The following is an 18,976-nucleotide window of genomic DNA, read 5'->3' on the forward strand; positions in this document are numbered from 1 at the left end:
TCATTCAGTTATATATTTCTTTCAAAACATAGCTGAGAATCAACTTTATACAAAGCCTGGTATAAAAAAAATGTGTGTTGAGGCATGAATATCATCATGAAGTCAACTCTAGGAAGCAGCATTTATTTCCGACATTACCTGGCAAATTGAGTACTAATAGAACACTGCTATTCGTCTCGTCAAATGTTTAAATAAAAAAAGTGAAAGACAACATATTTTTAACAGCACAAATCGTGATCTACAGTGGCTGGTCTTTACCTTTGGTCTGAAATATGTTGATCAGCCTACATATATGCACATTTCTCCCTCTGGGAGGCACGAGTGTCACACACAGAGTTCTGATCTAAGAAGCTACTATGCAACAAATCACCTGTGTGGCCTTTTGTAGGCTGACAACTGCTGCCATGCGACTAGTAAACTACAGCTGAAACGCATGCGGATCTCATGTGATACTGGGAGAGAGGTGTCTGTCTTTTCTCCTGCTGAAAGTGTCCCGACTGTCCTGTGGCAGAAGGGAGCATTTCACGAATAGCTGGTCCAGAATTTTAAGAATCTGGAGGCTCAGGATGGCTCATTGCTGAGAGGGACAGGTAGTGGTCCTTTGTTGTTGTTGTTGTTGTTGTTGTTGTTAATGACGTCATCCAGATCTTCATCCTCTATAACCACTATAATATAAAATTCACATCCCATTTTAAACAGAGGTAAAACAGTTCAGTGTGTACAGAGTAATTAAATCAGTGGAGCCGTAGATTACTTAACCTCAAGTCATCTTATGTGTATATGACTTTCTTTTTTCAGACAAATACAGTTGGAGTAATATAAAAAATGTCCTGGCTTTTCCAAGCTTTTTAATGGCAATGAATGACTTCTTCTGTTTTTAAGTCTATAAAAGTGCATCTATCCATCATACAAATGCTCCACATGGCTCAGGGGGGTTGATAAAGGCCTTCTGAAGCAAAGCGATGCATTTGTGTAACAAAAATATCCCTATTTAAAACTTTACAAACTGTATTCTCTAACTTCCGCTAACCATCGTACACAGAGACTGGCGTTCCAGCGTATGACGTATAGGACGCAGTCGTAGTGTAAATTCCGGTGACGAAAGCAGAAGCGCAGAGGTAAAGTTTTAAATACGGATATTTTACACAAACAAAAGCTTCGCTTCGAAGGCCTAGATTGTATTTGTCTGAAAGAAGAATTTACACCTATGGCTTGAAGGTGAGTAAGTCATGGGCTAATTTTCATTTTTGGGTGAACTATCCCTTTAATATGTAAATATTCCATTAAATTGGTCTAAATCTTTCCATGAAAAGTGCCTTTTGTGTCTGAACCTGTGTAAACAATGATTTTTAACAATGATTTTAACAAGTTTTCATCTTAAACTGTCAGTAAAGGCAATCTTGAATTGTTATCTCTATGAATTTTTAAAAAAAAAAATACTTTTGAAAATGTTATATTTGTAGAAATAGAAAGTGGCATGACCTTTAGCGCAACTGAAATATAAAACTGTTACCTTGATTTATTTAGTAAATAGCTGATTGTTTGTAGAAGTATCAGCATTACATTTCCAATAAACACATTGTATTATTATGACCTTGAGCACAATGCTTAATGAGCAATAAAACTGTCAACCCTGTAATTATTCTATTTTTTTAAAGGTATGTGCCAAAAAAAAATTCAGCTTGCAGTTGACTACTTTTAACATTTCCTAAATCCTCCTAAAATAAATCTCAATGTATAAAAATAACATTTTCAAAAGGAAAAAGGCACAAATTTCGTAGAGTGTCCGTCCTAAAGATGGGTTGAAAAATCATAAAGTATCCATATCTAAACAAATGAAACAAAAACATATACTCGCCTCTCTTTGACCGTCCAATCTGTCCGAGTTTGGGGGCCCTCTGGCCTAACCTAATCTGAGGGGATTCGGGGCTCAAGCAGTCAATGTTGAACTCAACCCGCAAATGCTTCATCTGACACACCGAGTCACTGGGACTAGGTTGAAGTTGCCCCGAGGGCGGTAGGAGCTCGGGCATATCCGCTGTGTCAAGCATCTCTGCAGCCGGAGTTTCTTCCCGGTTTCCAGCGGTGACGGTGTCCGCTTCCCCGCTGCTCATCAACGCCTCTTCCGCGCCCGTGTGCTCCTTCTCCTCCTTCTCCCTACCGCCGCAACAGTACAGCATTCAGAGTGTATAGGGCAACTAAACGGACGTAGCGAGGATACGTGTGTCCTTGTCTCTGCAGTGAGCTCGTGTTTCATTCCACCTCGGTATTCAGACGGAATACGGTAGAATTCAACTGCTCTTGACCAGCATCCCTCGGTAATGATCGTCTTTGTGTTCTGTGTGATCTTCCAGTCAAACGATGCAGTGGACCGGATGGCTTAAAGCGCCACTTTCTGAGAGTCACATTAGTCATTCACAATCACACACCAATACATTTTACCTCAATTAATAATTAATCACTTTTGATGTTTTTAAATGAATGTAACTAAAATATAAATACAAATCTCCCACTGTACTCTTCTGTCTTCTCACCAGACTGTCTCCTCTCACTATGAAGAAATAAAATATAAACAGAAATCTCTTACCATATTTGCTCTTACATTATAGTATACAAGCTGTGATTTTTATATTTTTAAAGTAAATGCATAGATTTAAATTAAAGTTAAAATTTGATAAAGCAAATTCATAAAGTGCCATCCTAAATATACCTTTATCTAACATCACGTTGCTAATCAGAATCAGAATGCTGATTCTTTTTGAGTAATGACTTGCTAAAGAAATCACGTTGTTACGTCCTGAGATGTATTGTGTGGGCTATATGTGTTCTTTTGCTCTCTCTCTCTCTCTCTCTCTCTCTCTCTCTCTCTCTCTCTCTCTCTCTCTCTCTCTCTCTCTCTCTCTCTCTCTCTCTCTCCCTCCCTTTCTTTCACAGGATTAGTTAAGACTAGAGTGACAGGAGATTTAACATCCTGACATACTTATTTAAAATGTCTTAAAACATCCTATTATTGATCCTGTTAGGAATTACATTAGACCCTCTTGCTGTTAATGTTAGAATTCTATGAGAAATTGCACGCAAGGATCCTTCAGGAGCAACTTCAAGTATTCTAGTTTTGAATATGTATGCCTTTGGAAGAGCATTTCGTGATAAGTCAGGATATCCCAATCCTACACCCCCTTATGTCATAACTCTAGTATACTGCCCAGCTGTACTCCAGCTTACAATGTACCGACTTTAATCCTGGAACGAAACTAATAAATCCGTAGAGAAAGTTGTAGGCCTGCTCATCTTCCATCACAATCTGTCTCTAAGATTACAGAAGGGGACAGAGCTCATCCTGTGCATCTTTAATTCATGCTTTCGGTAAATACATTCAGAACTCTCTGCAATATTACTCTTTTATTGCCCTCCAGGTCAGCTGGGCAAGTTTCTAGAAGAGCAGGATGTGGTGTGTCCTCATTCCCTGAGGAAGGCACCCCTTAGTCTTTGGAGACTTCAACATCCACCTGGATAAGGCTTATGCTCCAGATTTCCCCTTCTCTCCATCTCTTTCGAACTTCAGTGGCTCACCACCAGGTACTCACACAACCAGCTTGACCTCATCTATGCACACAACTGAAAACATTTTGGTTAAACATCTACACATTTCTGATCCCTTCCTTATCACTTTTAATTTACAGCTACATTTTTTTTCATACCACCGACCCCCTGCCAGTCTCATTCAGAGAAAACCTATGCTCCCTTTCTCCCTCCCACCTTTCTTCTGTTGTGTCATCCTCTCTTCCCTCCCCCACCCAATTCCCATCACTAGATGTTAATAACACCAAAGACACTTTATTTTCCACTCTAACAACCTGTCTAGACAAAATCTGTCCTCTCTTCTCCAGGCCAGCGTGTGTTCCTCTCTCTAATCCCGTGGTTATCCGATGTTCTCTGTGAGCACCGGACCGAGCTCAAGGCAGCTGAAAGAAAATGGCACAAATCAAAAGATTCAGCTGACCTCAGTCTTTGCTTTCGAGTGCCAAAACTATATATTTTCACAACAAGATCAACAGTACTTCTGACACACGCACGCAATCAAAACATTCAAACCAACCACACCCACAGCTAACAGTCTCTCATCCTTTTCTCTTCTCTTCTCTCAAAAGAACTTGAGTTCTTCTTCTGGAGAGAAGGATGAGAGGAGAAGCTTATAAGCTTCTCATCTCCATCCCTACCCCCTGCCCCCAAGACACCATCCCCTCACACCTACAAGCCATCTCTCGCACACATCTGCCATCACTCACAAAGATCAACACACACAACTCACGCATCCTCCCCACGGCATTCAAGTTGATAAACAAGTTGTTTCCAATCAGTTATCATCTCTACGTTCTCAGGAAAAACCAGCTGGACGATTACCAATCAGATTTTAAAAGCAGCCACTCAACCAAGACTGCCTTGCTGTTGGATACAGAAGTTCTGCTGATTGCAAGAGCTGATTCCAAATAATCAGTTTTTATTTGAAACCATCAGTTCTAGATCTACCTGCAGCTCTTGGATCCTTCTGTCCGACCTCTCATCACTTGGCATCACTTGAACTCCACTTTGCCGGTTTGAATCTTACCTCACAGGTAGGTCGTTCATGCTTTCCTGGGGAGGTATACAAAACACAAGGTCACATTCAATCATCAGGTCACTGGGGTACCCCAGGGATCAGTTCTTGGACCTCTCGCCTTCTCCATATGCACTACACCACTGGGACCTATTATACAGGGGCACTATTTCTCCTACCATTGCTATGCTAATGACACACAGCTCTACTTTTCATTTTAGACGGATGATCTCACAGTAGCTGCACGCTTCTTAGGCTACCTGGCGGACATCTCAGCATGGATGAAAGAACATCAGCTGTTGTTGATGATCAGCTGACCTTCAAAGACCACATTTCTGTAGCATGATCATGCAGGTTTGTACTGTGTAACTTCAGTAAGATCAGGCCCTTCCTAACTGAGCAGGCAACACATCATCTCGTTCAGGCCCTTATCATTTCTAGGCTGGACTGCAATGCTTTTCTTGCTGGACTTCCTCAATGTGCATTCCAACCCTAACAAAAATAATCTAGAATGAAGTGGCTCGACTGGTCTTCAACAAACCCAAAAGAGCCTACGTCTCAGTGCTGTTTATCTCGCTTCATTGACTTTCAAGTCCAGGTCACAATTTCAAGATATTGGTGTTTGCCTACAGGCAGAGGCGGACAGTGATGAAGTATTTGTACTCTGCTTAAGTACATTTTTCAAGTGTTTGGTCTTCATTAGAGAGTTTTCATAGGAAAACTTTTACTTCACAACATTCCAAAGCATGATATTGTATATTTTACTGCACTACGTTTCATATTCATTTAATACTTAATTACATAAAAAAATCTTGAACATTACTTTTACTCAAGTAAAAGTCATTCAAAGTAAGACAATACTAAATTTATTTTATTGAGGAATTGTAGTGCAGTAAGAAGTATGGCATTGTGCTTTGAACGGTAGTGAAGTTAAAGTTTTCCAAAGAAAAACACTGATAAAGTACAGATACTTGAAACATTTACTTGAACAGAGTAAAAATACTTCCCTATACTGCCTGCCTCTGCCTGGATGGCCACGGGCTCTGCACCCTGCCTCCACTCTTTTTTACAAGTTGTGATCTCTCAGTGGAATAAGTGAGCAGCACCTCTTGTAACCATCAGGTGCAAAATGATCTTCCCAACACTACACACAAAAAATGAGGTTCTTTAGCAGTTCTTTGGGGTAGTTGAGGTGCTATACAGCACCACGGCCATACAAAGAACCCATTGAGCCCCTGTATAGACCTTTAAAGATTCTCTAACTCTCTCTTAGTTTATTGGGGAAAGGATTAAAACAACATTAAAGGACAATTTTGGTGAAAAATGAACCTGGGGGTAATTAACACATGGTTACTGAGATCATTCTCTAGTATGCGTTTTTATGAAAACCGAATGTAAAGAGTTTTATCTCTAAAAACAGATTAGCGAATCGAGCAACGAACGCTGTGCTAAGTGATGAACTGTGACTTCTCATCTCATATGGACCGTTGTTTCCGGACAAGCGTTCGTGGCTCAACTTGTCGAGACAGTTTTCCAAGATGGCTGCTGCGTAATGTACTCTCTTTATAAAGTATCTTCTTATTAAACTGTTTGTACATAGCCTGACAAGCCAGACCCACATCAAGATGTTTGGTCTGGAAACTCACCATTGACAGCTCAATCTGAGGGGCAGGATAAACGGTTGTCTTTCAAACTCCCTCTACACACGATAGGATAGCGCAACCGACCAGAGCAACGAAGGTGAAACAGAGATTGTTGATACACTGTCAGAAAAAAAGGTACATTGCTGTCACTGTGGCGGTACCCTAAGGTACAAAACCGAAAAAGTACTAACATGTACCTTAAAGGTACTACTATGAACCTTTAAGGTACTAATACGCACTCTTAAGGTACTAATATGTACCATTTAGGGGTGAGTAAGGTACAAAGATGTACCTTTTCACTTTTGTACCTTAGGGTACCACTCCAGTGACAGCACTGTACCTTTTTTTCTGAGAGTGTAGATTAAAAACATTTGCCGTATCCGGTCGGCAAAACTCCGAACACATCTTCCCTTTTTAAGAATGACTTCACTTAATGAGCTTAACTCCAAGTCTTCCAGAGTCGTGGTCAAAGCTGATTCGAAGGACCGCCGTTTGCCAGTTTCTGTGTTTACTAGAAGCACCCAAACGCAACTCGGCCATCGTCATTATGGCCCCGCCCACCGACTCTATACACAATGTGATTAGCCCGGCAAGAGTTAGGCGAATACAGAAGGGTATTGAGAGTTGCTAGACGACACTCGCGGGCAGATTAGATTTGCTGCCGCTAGGGTGCGTCTAGATTTCTAGGCTAGTTTGTACACTTACAAAGTTCTCAAAGGTTCAGTTTGCATGAAGGGACCCTCATTATGCTACCGTGTTAGTGTGAGGCTATTTTGCGCCATGTTAGTGCAGTGGTATTAACTATCGATTTAATTTTACTTATTTGGTGCTCCATAGCATTGAAGCTAATCTGTTTTTAGAGATAAAACTCTTTACATTTGATTTTCATGAAAACGCATCCCAGGGAATGAGCTAATGAGCAGGGATTTTTCACCGGAGTTGTCTTTTAAATAACAGTGGATTTCCTGAAGATGACATGGTTCTTAACATTTGGTTTTGTTTTGTGTATTAATAGCACGTCTCGTGTTTATTGCCTCTTTAGATTAATCACTTGTTGTATTCCTCAATTCAAGTTGCTTTGAATAAAAGTATCTGCTAAATGTAAATGTAAAAGAAGTGAAGATGCTGGGTTAAAGGAATGAAAAAGACAACAGGATCAAGACAAAACTCAAGCTAAGCGAGGATTATTTGTTGGCATACCTTGGCAAATCTCCATATAAACTATGTAACCGGCAAAATGCTTCAGATATTTCCTCATGACTCTATGGAAACTCTAAAAGTGCTGAAAACAAAAGCCACATCCTGCTGATGGACAGTCTCTCATCGTCATTTGAACATTTTTGCATGATGCCAAGATATTTCAGTGTGTCACCAGGTCCGTTCTTAATACATTGCATTTTTCATGAGTGAAAGGCACTTATGGGAAATGTTTAATGGATGCTACTGCTAACAGGGTTCTTTTACCTCAGCAGAGACAGCTCAAAAGCCCTTCGGAAAAAATCGAACAGCTTCTAATCTGATGAAAACTCTGAATGAGGAAGAATCTCAATGAGGAAGTCTTCAGGTTTTGTTCTGATAGAGATGTAGCTTGTTTATTTCCCCCCGTGACTGTCTTTGAATTTAATGTCATAACCATTTGAAAATATATTGAAAGATTCTTTTGTGTCTGGATATAGTTCTGTCTTAATCTCTGAAGGTGTTTTTATTGGTTTCAATGATGATGTTGCAATTTTCATTCCTTGTGGTATATTTTTATGCATTAAGAATGTCTGGACTCTTCATATGCAATGGAGCAATGCAGTCTTGTTCTCCACCCTGTTTCGGATGCTGCTGCGAACGAGTCTAACAGGTTTTGGAGGTTTGCCTTGAGAGCCAATGTGATGATCTGTTTTGTTCTTTGGATGTCCAGTCAGTAAAAAGACAAGATTGTGATCACAGATTTATACACAGCAGATACTTTCCAACGTTGGACGTGCCAACATTGAGGTGAGTGTAGATTTTCTACAGAAATATGAAGAATCATATCTGCATTTGTATTTTTTATCTGCATTTTGAAGACGATTATTTATTTAAACCTTTTGTATTAGGACTTGAATGGTTTTCACTGTGACAAGTCCTTTATAAACTGTTATCACTTTTAATCATATCTCTTATATCAATAGAACATCTTATTTGTTTAAAACCTCAAATATATACAAGTATTAGATTAAAATGAGGTCTACTCATGCAGAAAAATTGATAATATAGTAAACATATTATGGAAACCTTTGTTAACATTAGGTGACTGCATTAGTTAACATTAACAAGGAACAAAACTTCTTAGTTAAGTAATCTTAACATTTACTAATACACTTTAAGCTCAAAAAGTATCTGTTAACATTAGTTAATACACTGTGAACTAACATGAACATTTTTATTAACTATATATAACAAATCACTGGAGTGATGCTGAAATCATATCATACTTCTCTATCTGTTGTACATTTTTAGCTGCAAGCATGTCACACTCAATGGTAGTCAGGCAGCCACAGCCTGTTATGATCTCTAGTCAGTCTGATCAGTGGGGATCAGGCGTCTTTGACTGCTGTGATGACATACCTGAATGTAAGTAAAGTTTGGAATAAAACACTTTATTTATGGTCCACTTCAGACATTCTAATAACCATGAGTAATTTTGTGGCATTGGCAACTATAATTCTCATTAGAGTATTAGACTGAAGTATCTACTGATACCGTTGGACGAACATCAAAATAAAGTTAGCAGAGCGGACTGTCTAGTCTAACTCTAATGAAAGCTAGTTGACATGTAGTTGCAAAGCTACTTATAGTTATTAATGTAGCCTAGTGAACATAGAGGGAAAGTTCACCCAAAGATGAAAACGCTCACCCTCAGGTCATTTCAAACCCGTGTGACTGACTTTCTGGCAACATTTTATTTTAAGGTCACATAGTTGCGCGTTATTGTGTTGTTACATGTACTAACTGTAGTAATAACAGTAAATTGTGCATAATTGCAAGTAACTAACTATAAACCAAACCTAATCATAACTCTATTCAAAGTTCATGTAGTTAAGGTTAAGTATAATATAACTACGTCGACGTAAAATACATTGTAAACGACTTTCTTTTGTAGAGCACAAAATATCTGTTGACTTGTTGGATTCCCGCAGAATGAATTTAGGCCTTCGTTTTGATTTATCTGCTCATATCTTTATCCCATAGGCTACACCACCTCCGGAGAATTTTATTGTGTAGACTGTGTCATGATGTCATGTAGTGTGTTGTAATAAATATTACTGTTATCTCCCTTTCTGTAAACAGGCTGCTTTGCTTACTGGTGTTTCGCGTGCTTCACGTGCATAAAAGCCAAGAATTACGGTGAGTGCTTATGTCTCCCCCTGCTGGACTTCTGCGGGTGCATCCCACCCATAACCATGTCCATAAGGGTGTCAATGCGCCAGCGTTATGGCATTAAGGTGAGTGTGTCACTTTTCTATTGAATTTACTATACATTTAGAGGAGACCAAGGCTAGTTGTCACATCTCAGTAACTTTGAGGTTGAGAGCCAAAAGTCCAATCACACAAATGTTAATTTCCTATAGCTGTAATACACATAGGCCTAGCCTAGTTTAAACTTGTCTTAAATTATGTTTTTTTGTTGTAAATTTCAATACCATCATCCTATTCACCCAAACCCAAGTGAACAAATTAAAACTACACTACACAGACATGAGTCAATTATTAATAGGTTTCAACTGAACAATTAACCTTCTCTGGATATTTTTCATATATTTCAGGACAAAGAACATTATCATCTTAATTGTGGCAACTTGCCAAATGAGTTTAGATGTAGGCCTGTTTTTAATATAGCCGTTATGTCTTTATGCTCATTTGCAGGGTGATATGTGTAATGACTGCCTGTTGGCCACATGCTGCAGAGCATGCGTTTGGTGTCAGATGTCACGAGAGATGAAGGCACGGGATCTTCAAATCACTCTTGTTGGTGCCAGGAACTTATAAGTGAAGTTCCTAAATGTCATTTTGGGAAGATTGAACCCATCTAATCTTACAAGGAACTGCCAGAGCAAAATTGCGAGTTATAATGTCAGAATTGTGAGATATAAAATTGCAATTGTGAGTTATGAATTCAGAATTGTATGATTTAAACTCGCAATTGTGTGTTAAAAAAAAAAAACAGAATTGTGAGATATAAACTCTTTAACTCTGCATAAATTCTGACAAATGCAAGGTTTGGGCCTAAAGTCAAAAATGTGAGAAATAAGCTCACAGTTGCAATAAATAAAGTCAGAAATTCAAGATATGAACTATATTGAACTATATTCAATTATGAGGAAAAAAAGTCTGAAATTGCGAGAAAGCTGGAATTGCAAGATATGAACTGTCAATTGCGAGAAAAAGGTGATAATTGCAAGTTTATATCGAAAAATTCTGCCATTATAACTAAAATAAACAAATAATCAGAATTGTGAGCATCCCTTTGGCATCCCTCTACCTCCCCAACTTAACCAACACACTTCTACCATACTCCTCTTCCTAGCATTAGTCCGACTGGGGCTATATCTAAGCTAGCTGAAGCTGCTACCTCAAGTCCCTCTACTACAGACAGCAAGCCAAATACATTTAACTAGCTTAAGGATTACGAGGGCAGACAAACTAGTGAAGGTCTTTTGAATGTAATGTGTAATTTGATGAAACTTTTCTAATGAAAATAATAATGTAAATGTCCGTTTTGTCATATATCTTTAATGTGAGTTACTCAGTTTTTTAATCTGCATATCATGACAAGTGTGATCAGCTAAAGTAGTGACACATCTATATGGAAAATTTATGGGGGAAAATATACTGTTAAAGCAACAACATCATTGATATAAAAAAACATTAAAAAAACATAAACCTTTTGTGTTATATCTCAATATTCTACTTTAAGAATAAAACAATTTGCATTTATTCATGGAATGATGAATGTGTATGAGAAAAGACGTGAATTACGTCCCATGTTTGCTTTTCTCATTTGGGACTGAAAAGCTTTGATATCTTTCACTTGTGTTGTTATACAATAAATTATTGACCATTTTCTGGGTCTCTTTCCGTTTCATGTCTCTGGAAAAGTGTTTGTGTGTGTTAAGGACTTGATCTGAAATCTAGTCACAGTTGCACATCATCCTCTACAGTGCTTTCATATACATTAGCACCAAATGGCAATCCATTGTATGTGGAATTTCTTTCTTCCAAACCAAGATGGCAGACAGCCAGATAATAATAAATGTCAAGTTGCTCAGAAATATTAGTCCATTCTTTCTATTAAAGGAGACTTGCAGGTAAAAAGCAAAAACGTTTGTAGAATAGTAACATTTAAGGAGTCATATCATTGTTAAATTTTCCAAGTATTAAAGCAGCACTTGGTAAATTTTGCTCTCGGGGTCCCCCTACAGTTGGGAAAAATAATGTCCTAAACTACTGTCGTAAGCTCTGTCATCCTACAACAGGGCGTGCCATCGCGCTGTTGACATGACAACCCTGATAGCCCTGAACTAGTGATGTGCGGGTCGTCTCATAACCCACGGACCCCGTATGTCTATTTAATGGTCGCGGGTGCGGGGCGGGTTGTAAAAATATATACAGTGGTGTGGGGCGGGCCAAATAACTTCATAAAAGCGGCCCCGCGGGTTGGTGCAGCACTAACAGTTCCCCTGAACACTGCAAGAGGAGTTCACATGCTCTTCTGGTGTTGTGTGTGAAATGTCTTCTTCTGGCGTCGCGTATGAAATGTCTTCATCCCAGGTACAGTCAGTGGCATGTTTCAGCATGTCATATGAATATAATTTCATGGGTTTTATTTTTTTCAAACGCCAAATAATCGCGATGCTCACGTTTACAAACCAGCGTCATTATAGTAGTCTATTGGTTACCGTTTTATGATACTTCAATTCAATATTTGAGTGGTAGGTAATCACCGTAACAAGCATGACAGCATCGGTCGGGCACGCCTCCTTCAGCTCACGCCAACAAGCAAACGCTGGTCCAATGTTGATCCTCGTCCTGCCTTTAATCCCATCACTTTTTTATTTCCTCTTATTGCTTTCCTCCAACAAAACCTTTTCTTATTTCTCTGTGCTGCTTCGGACATGACTATAACATCCAACAAACAAACGATCGTTGGGCTCGCACGTCCGAATGTAAGGAAGTGGGGGTGGAGGTGGAAGTGCGTATATACCGTAAAGCAGACAAATTTTTTAGTTCTTAGTTAGTTTTTAGTTCTTTTTGTTCTCGGCCAAAACTCGAAGTTTAAAAGTACGATTAAAAACGATATAGACCCCATCAGGCTATGGCAGATGTGTCATTCAACTTATTGTAAGTCGATGTATCATCACAAGAATCTTGAAAATATATTATGAAGGTTGAAAAGTTACCTAGTGCTGCTTTAATTTGAAAATGGTAGAAAATTCTGTTGAATCATCTATCCACTACATTGGACGTCATGCACTTCAGCTACAATCCATACTATTACTGTGACTGTTGTTCTTAAAAATACTTCATCTGCAATGTTTTTTGCCTGTAAACAAAGGTATTTGTGCAACCAATTTCAGCTGGCTGATGCATATCTTGAATATGTATCTGAGGTATGCAGCTGTGACTGTATGTATTTCATGAACACATTATACAGAACATTACCAGCAGGATTGACATGGGCTGCATCCCTGGTTTAGGAGTTCTCGCAGCTTTTTCTCAACACATCATCTGAGCAGAACTTTTTTCTTGTGGATGTTCGAGAACTATTGTGATTGGTCAGAAATTTAAAGTGAGCGGGGTTAATGCAGGACTCCCCAGAACGAACTTTGTTCTTGCCACCTTGAGAAAAATGTCATTACTGCACACTGTAAAAAAATATTTTTAAAAAAATCAGGTCTCCAATTGAAAATTTTCAAGTGACTGATCACATCAAAATTTTTCAGTTGGCCGAATTGAATTTCTGTGAATCGACTATGATGAGCTCGATCAGGGCGGGTCTGAGGTGAAACGCTGCTGTCAATCAACAATCGTAGGAGGGGCATCCGACTGTGTGATGCCAATTGAGTTTGAATTGAGACAAATAAAAAAATTTTTTAAAAACACTGGACGGATTTTTATCATTATAGGATGGTTGTATACAGCCACTGTCAACACACATTTCCATACAATCCCCTTGTAAAAGTGCATGTACCATTATACCATGACCACTTTAACATTGCATGCGGACATGACGATGCATTTCTACCTCGAAATGTGTCCTCCTAAGGCAGCATTTTCCAGTTTTCAGACACCTGGAAACGATAAATGAACATTAGTTCCAGGCATTCTGACACACATTACTTGTAATGAATTACATTTTTTGTTATCAAGAATGTCATATGATTTCATAATGCACATTACCTGTAATGCGTTGCGTTACTTTACTTGTTACATCAAAAAGTAATCTGATTACCTTATGCATGTTATGCGTTATGTAATGCGTACCCCAACAAGCGTGCTTATTTTAAATGAGATTGAAAACCCCTTTTCTAGTTTTTCCACAGTCTGAAAACATCAAAAGATCATTGCAGATTTTTCTCTGTTTTTACATTCCGCGTACATACATTCAATTTAGTGCACATGCCTATAAAATACACACATAATACGCATGAATATAATATAATCATAGGTTATATGGAGATGATAACGGTACTTACGGTTTTCACAACTCGTTTTCAAAAACTTGCACTTTAAAACCTATTTCGTGTTAATCTGCTGACAGAACGCATACAGGGTTTTTTTGTTTTCAGAGTTGTGATAACTGCCCCTAAAATTAATAACATCATTTTTACAACCGAAATGAACCAACGCTGAACTGAATGCTGTAGGCCCTACTGCATTTTAATGCATTAATTTCCTGTCATCACTGTAAAGCTGCTTTAAACAATCTGTATTGCGAAAAACACTATATAAATAAAGGTGACTTGACTTAAAAAGGGTACTGTCAGGGATATAAAGAATGGATCCAAGAGCAGAGGTTGACAGGAAAACAACAGTCTTTAACGAGAATGAAAACAAGGCAGTCTTTCGTAGAGGCACACAGAACTGGTGAAGCAAACTCAGAAAACAGCGGGCCGGCTGATCCGGTCTTGAAGAGCTGAGAGGACCGTTCACCCGTAGAGGGAGAGGCAGTGCTATGGAGAAGATCACAGCCAGGTATAGGACCACGAAGGTCTACTTGCAGCAAATGCAGGACTAAGGCAAAACCTAGGCGCAAGGCTGTAACAGACAATCAAGACAACTTCCAAACTTATTGGACATGAATGGAGCAGCAGTCGTAACGCAAGACATGAAATAATGATCCAACAAAGGCCAGCGTGAACAAACATAAAGGGTAAGCACTAACACCAAAGTGGGAACAGGTGTCATCGCACGGCAGCGGAGCGCTGATTGTGATGACTAACAGGTGCAGGTAGAGAGAAGAGCGTAACGAGCGAGAGAGAGAGAGAAACTGTAGCTGTGACTGCGCGTGCGCGAGAATGAGAGATGGGTATTCAGCTACAGGCAGGGCCGCGTCATCTTAATGGGCAACATGGGCTCCAGCCCAGGGCCCCGAACACCAGGGGGCCCCAGAGACAATTCTCTTTTGTGTTATCCTTTTTGTTTGTTTGTTTGTTTTTTTGATCGAGGCAATTATGCGTACGTTGAGCATCGTTGTTACACACGAATCGAGTGACAACGGACACCCAGTACATCATCGAACGAAAATGTAAGAAAATATGACAGTGGCAGGGGCGGATCTACCGGGGTTTCAACTGCCACCCCAAAATAAAGACCATTGCCACCCAGCAGGCAGCTAGTGTATCCCAAATTCCCAATGCATATATTATAAAATGTTCCTCTACCGATTTACATTAGCGGCGCTTCAAATGTGATGAGATAATAGCAATAAAACACGTCTTTCTATTATTGTGTAATAGTCCAACAAATGACTCATATGAACTGCTTAGATCTGCAACGCAACTAGTTTGATCACGAATAGACTGTCTGTTATATATTCCATCCCAATGTTAACGGATTTCAGCTTTCTCACTGCACACGGATGCGGTCCGGCAGTGCTGCGGTGCGCCTGCAGCTGCGCGCCGATCGTTTCTGGACTGCACCGAGTCTATTTTGTGCTGGACGCGCTGAATTAAAGTTAGAGAACGTTGTTCGCATTAAAATAAACATGCATTGAAGTGAAAATCTGGTTATTTCACCACAGATTCATGTAATTTAAAGTCTAATCTGTTTCAATGACTTTTTGCCTCGGGTGAAGCAAGAAAACAGACACATTTAGGTAAATAGGGAAACATGGAGAGCTCTCTTCCTTTCTTGAAGGTGAAGAAATAAAGTTCGCCCCGCAAAAACTTAGCCCAGGGCCCAAGGCTTAACACGGCCCTGGCTACAGGTTCCATGCAAAGAAATGCATAGAAAACCAAAAGCTAACAGGAAAAAGCATAGGCTACATTGTCTACTACATAATCAGTTATTCATATTTATTTGATTCTCTCTTGTTTTTGCACATGCTAATATTTTTTATGTATGACAGCCTGGCCAAAAAGGATGCCCACACAATGTGGCATGTTCCATTGTGTTATCAGAAATAAAACAATTGACTCTTACAAGATTGCTTACAAAATCTTTGACAAATTTGTTAATATATTCTGTGTATATATATATATATATATATATATATATATATATATATATATATATATATATATATATATATATATATAAATGGTGAAGATGTCAATTTTACTAGGCCAGTCATCACGTTTGAGCCACTACTATATACATCCCTTAATAACACATTGACTAATTTATCATCACGGTGGTTTAGTTGTTTCACAGAACCAAGATATGCGTCACGATTCGTTTGTTTTACTTTTGCTTTCGTGGACTTTTTTTATTTGCTTCTCTTTGTTAGCTGTTTCTTATGTTGCATTACTAGTTACTAACAAAGAGAGAGAGAGAGAGAGAGAGAGAGAGAGAGAGAGAGAGAGAGAGAGAGAGAGAGAGAGAGAGAGAGAGAGATAGATAGATAGATAGATAGATAGATAGATAGATAGATAGATAGATAGATAGATAGATAGATAGATAGATAGATAGATAGATCGATCGATCGATAGATAGATGGTTGAATTAACAACAGATGTTAAATTCAATAATTGCATTTCTGTCACATAAAAAAAAAACAGATTTTGAGATTGGATGCATGTCATACAGTAAATGTACTGCTATTAGTCACCTCTTACATGTCATTCCAAACATCTATGACTTTCTCTCTTATGTGAAACATAAAAGAAGACATTTTGAAGAATGTTGGCAACCAAACCACTTTGGTTAGGTACTGACTTCTAGGTTAAACACATACACACACACACACACACACACACACACACACACACACACACACACACACACACACACACACACACACACACACACACACACACACACACACACACACATTCCTCAAATTATTTTCTTTTATGTTTCACGGAAAAAACAATTATTCAGGTTTGGCAACGTCATTAGGATGAGTAAAGAGAGACATCATTGTCTAGATAACGCAAAAGGCTTACAGTAACAATAGGAAACACCAAGTACCATACAAAACTAAATAGTGTGTTTAATGACAAAGGGTAATGTCGTTCACTTGATCCTTCTTGTGTTTAGAGTTATAAAAAAAGTTAAAGTTAAAATAAGTTAAAAAAGATAAAACGATACGTATTTGACAAGGCTATTCATTTTATTCAGTATGACGTTTTTTGCATTCTAGTATTAAGAGTACATCACAGTCCCTGCGTAGCCTACATTGTGACTAACGTTATATAAACATGCAATATCGTTGACGAAAAAAGACGAGTCATCACTGGTTTTGGTTTGGGAAAGAAGATCGTTCATGCGGTTGCCAAATTTCAGTAATTTAAATCCCCCAAACAGAGCTTTTCTGTGAAAAGAATATGTATGCTATCCGGTGTTTTACCTGAACATGTGGCAACAAATCACAAAGCATTATTTTGCTTCACTTCAGCTATGATAAAGAGACAGACTCTTGCGTTGGGTGTTTATGCATTTTGAGGGCAGAGTAGTGAAGGGAGGAGTGTGTTTGTTTGGATCGATTTCAAATATCAACAGTGTTTCTCAGAAATCGCTTACTGCACCTTTAAGGGGCATCTCAATGTTCGTCAGTGTGATGAACTCTTGATTTTATGTCTCTTGGAAGAATTACAAGTGTAAGAGTTGAAGATCCATAATATCCATTTGTGTTGAATCAATCAGACAATCATTTTTTCTTTACTGGATATGTTTTCAGGTTTAGCTGCATTTTTTTCTGTGGCACATTCCTAGTTTTGTCTATTGTTTTTGATCGCACATGAAATCTTGCACATATAAATAACCCTACTTTTATTTTTTCTTAGACAGAGAAGAGAGAGGTTGCACTACAGAGTAAGACATTTCTTATATATTTTTTTAGCAGTTAAACCAAATATTTACACTGTTATATAGTTACACTCTGACTGGGACTGTCTTTTTTTTTTTTAAAAATTACAAGGTGAGAAGTTTCAGAAATACTTTTAGGATTCTTTTAGAATTTGTTTTTAGAATTTACTATTTTAAAATGTGTTTTCTTCTACTTGCATGCTAAATTTCATATTTATTTCACTTGTGTATTAATTACTCTATCTTCTTTTTGTAAATTACTACAAACCTAGATACAAAACCATGTCACTATTGATAACTGTTGCACACTGATTATGGGTGAACTTTATAAGTCATTAAATCATCTGTATACCTGTTGACACCTTACAATAAGGTCCCATTAGTTATTGTAAGTTAATGTATTACTAATGTGCCATTTTACAGTATTTATTAATCTTATGTTAGTTAATACAAATACAACTATTAATTGTTAGCTCTTGTAAGCTCAGGTCTATTCAATAATATTAACAGATACAACATTTAATTTTAGCTATACATATTAGTAAAAGTTGAAATGAATAAGATTAATACATTTATTTAAGTATTAAGTATTTTTTATTGTTAGTTCTTGTTTAAAAATGTAGTTAACTAATATGTTAACCTTATTGTAAAGTGTCATCTGAATATTAAAGAAATGTTCTTATTATTACTAATAGACAGTTGATGATAAATTAAAATATATATACATTTACTGTACTGACAAGCTTTACAGAAGCAAACAAAACCCAGTGGAACCGGTTCACCCAAATGTTTTTTTATATTTTGTCATTACTTATCCTCATTATTAGACAATAATTCATAATCAAAAATATCATTTACATAGCTGCCTGGCCAATGAAAGTAATAGTTCACGCAAAAATGCTAATTTTGTCTTTACTTATTCACCCTCAAGTTGATCGAAACCTGCATATGTTTTTTCCTGTTGATAACAAAAGACAACATTTTGACATTTTACAGTTGACTCCACCCATTGGCTTCAATTGTATTTTTTCCCCCTGGTTATCAATATTCTTCCAATTTTTTTCTTTTGTTCTCAACATGGGAAAGAAACATATATATGTCCGGAACAACTTGAGGGTGAGTAAGTACTGACAAAATTCTAATTTTTGTGAACTATCACATAGGCCAGGCAGGTAAATAATTTTTGATTTGAAATTATATTTTCATTCTTTCATATCAGTAAGGTCAAACCACT

The 18,976-nt window shown here is 38.0% G+C and overlaps 1 protein-coding gene across 1 annotated transcript; it reads left to right on the forward strand.

The window, feature by feature from the left end:
- Positions 1 to 8,060: 8,060 nt before the first annotated feature.
- Positions 8,061 to 11,325, forward strand: LOC137062518 (cornifelin homolog B-like). The gene is made up of 4 exons (XM_067433391.1): positions 8,061 to 8,226; positions 8,731 to 8,844; positions 9,562 to 9,716; positions 10,138 to 11,325. Exons 2-4 carry the CDS (start codon positions 8,739 to 8,741, stop codon positions 10,258 to 10,260), a joined length of 384 nt encoding a protein of 127 aa, XP_067289492.1. The 5' UTR covers positions 8,061 to 8,226; positions 8,731 to 8,738; the 3' UTR covers positions 10,261 to 11,325.
- The last annotated feature ends 7,651 nt before the right edge of the window (positions 11,326 to 18,976 follow it).

The sequence above is a fragment of the Pseudorasbora parva genome, chromosome 23 (genome assembly GCF_024679245.1).
Source record: "Pseudorasbora parva isolate DD20220531a chromosome 23, ASM2467924v1, whole genome shotgun sequence".
Lineage (NCBI taxonomy): Eukaryota > Metazoa > Chordata > Actinopteri > Cypriniformes > Gobionidae > Pseudorasbora > Pseudorasbora parva.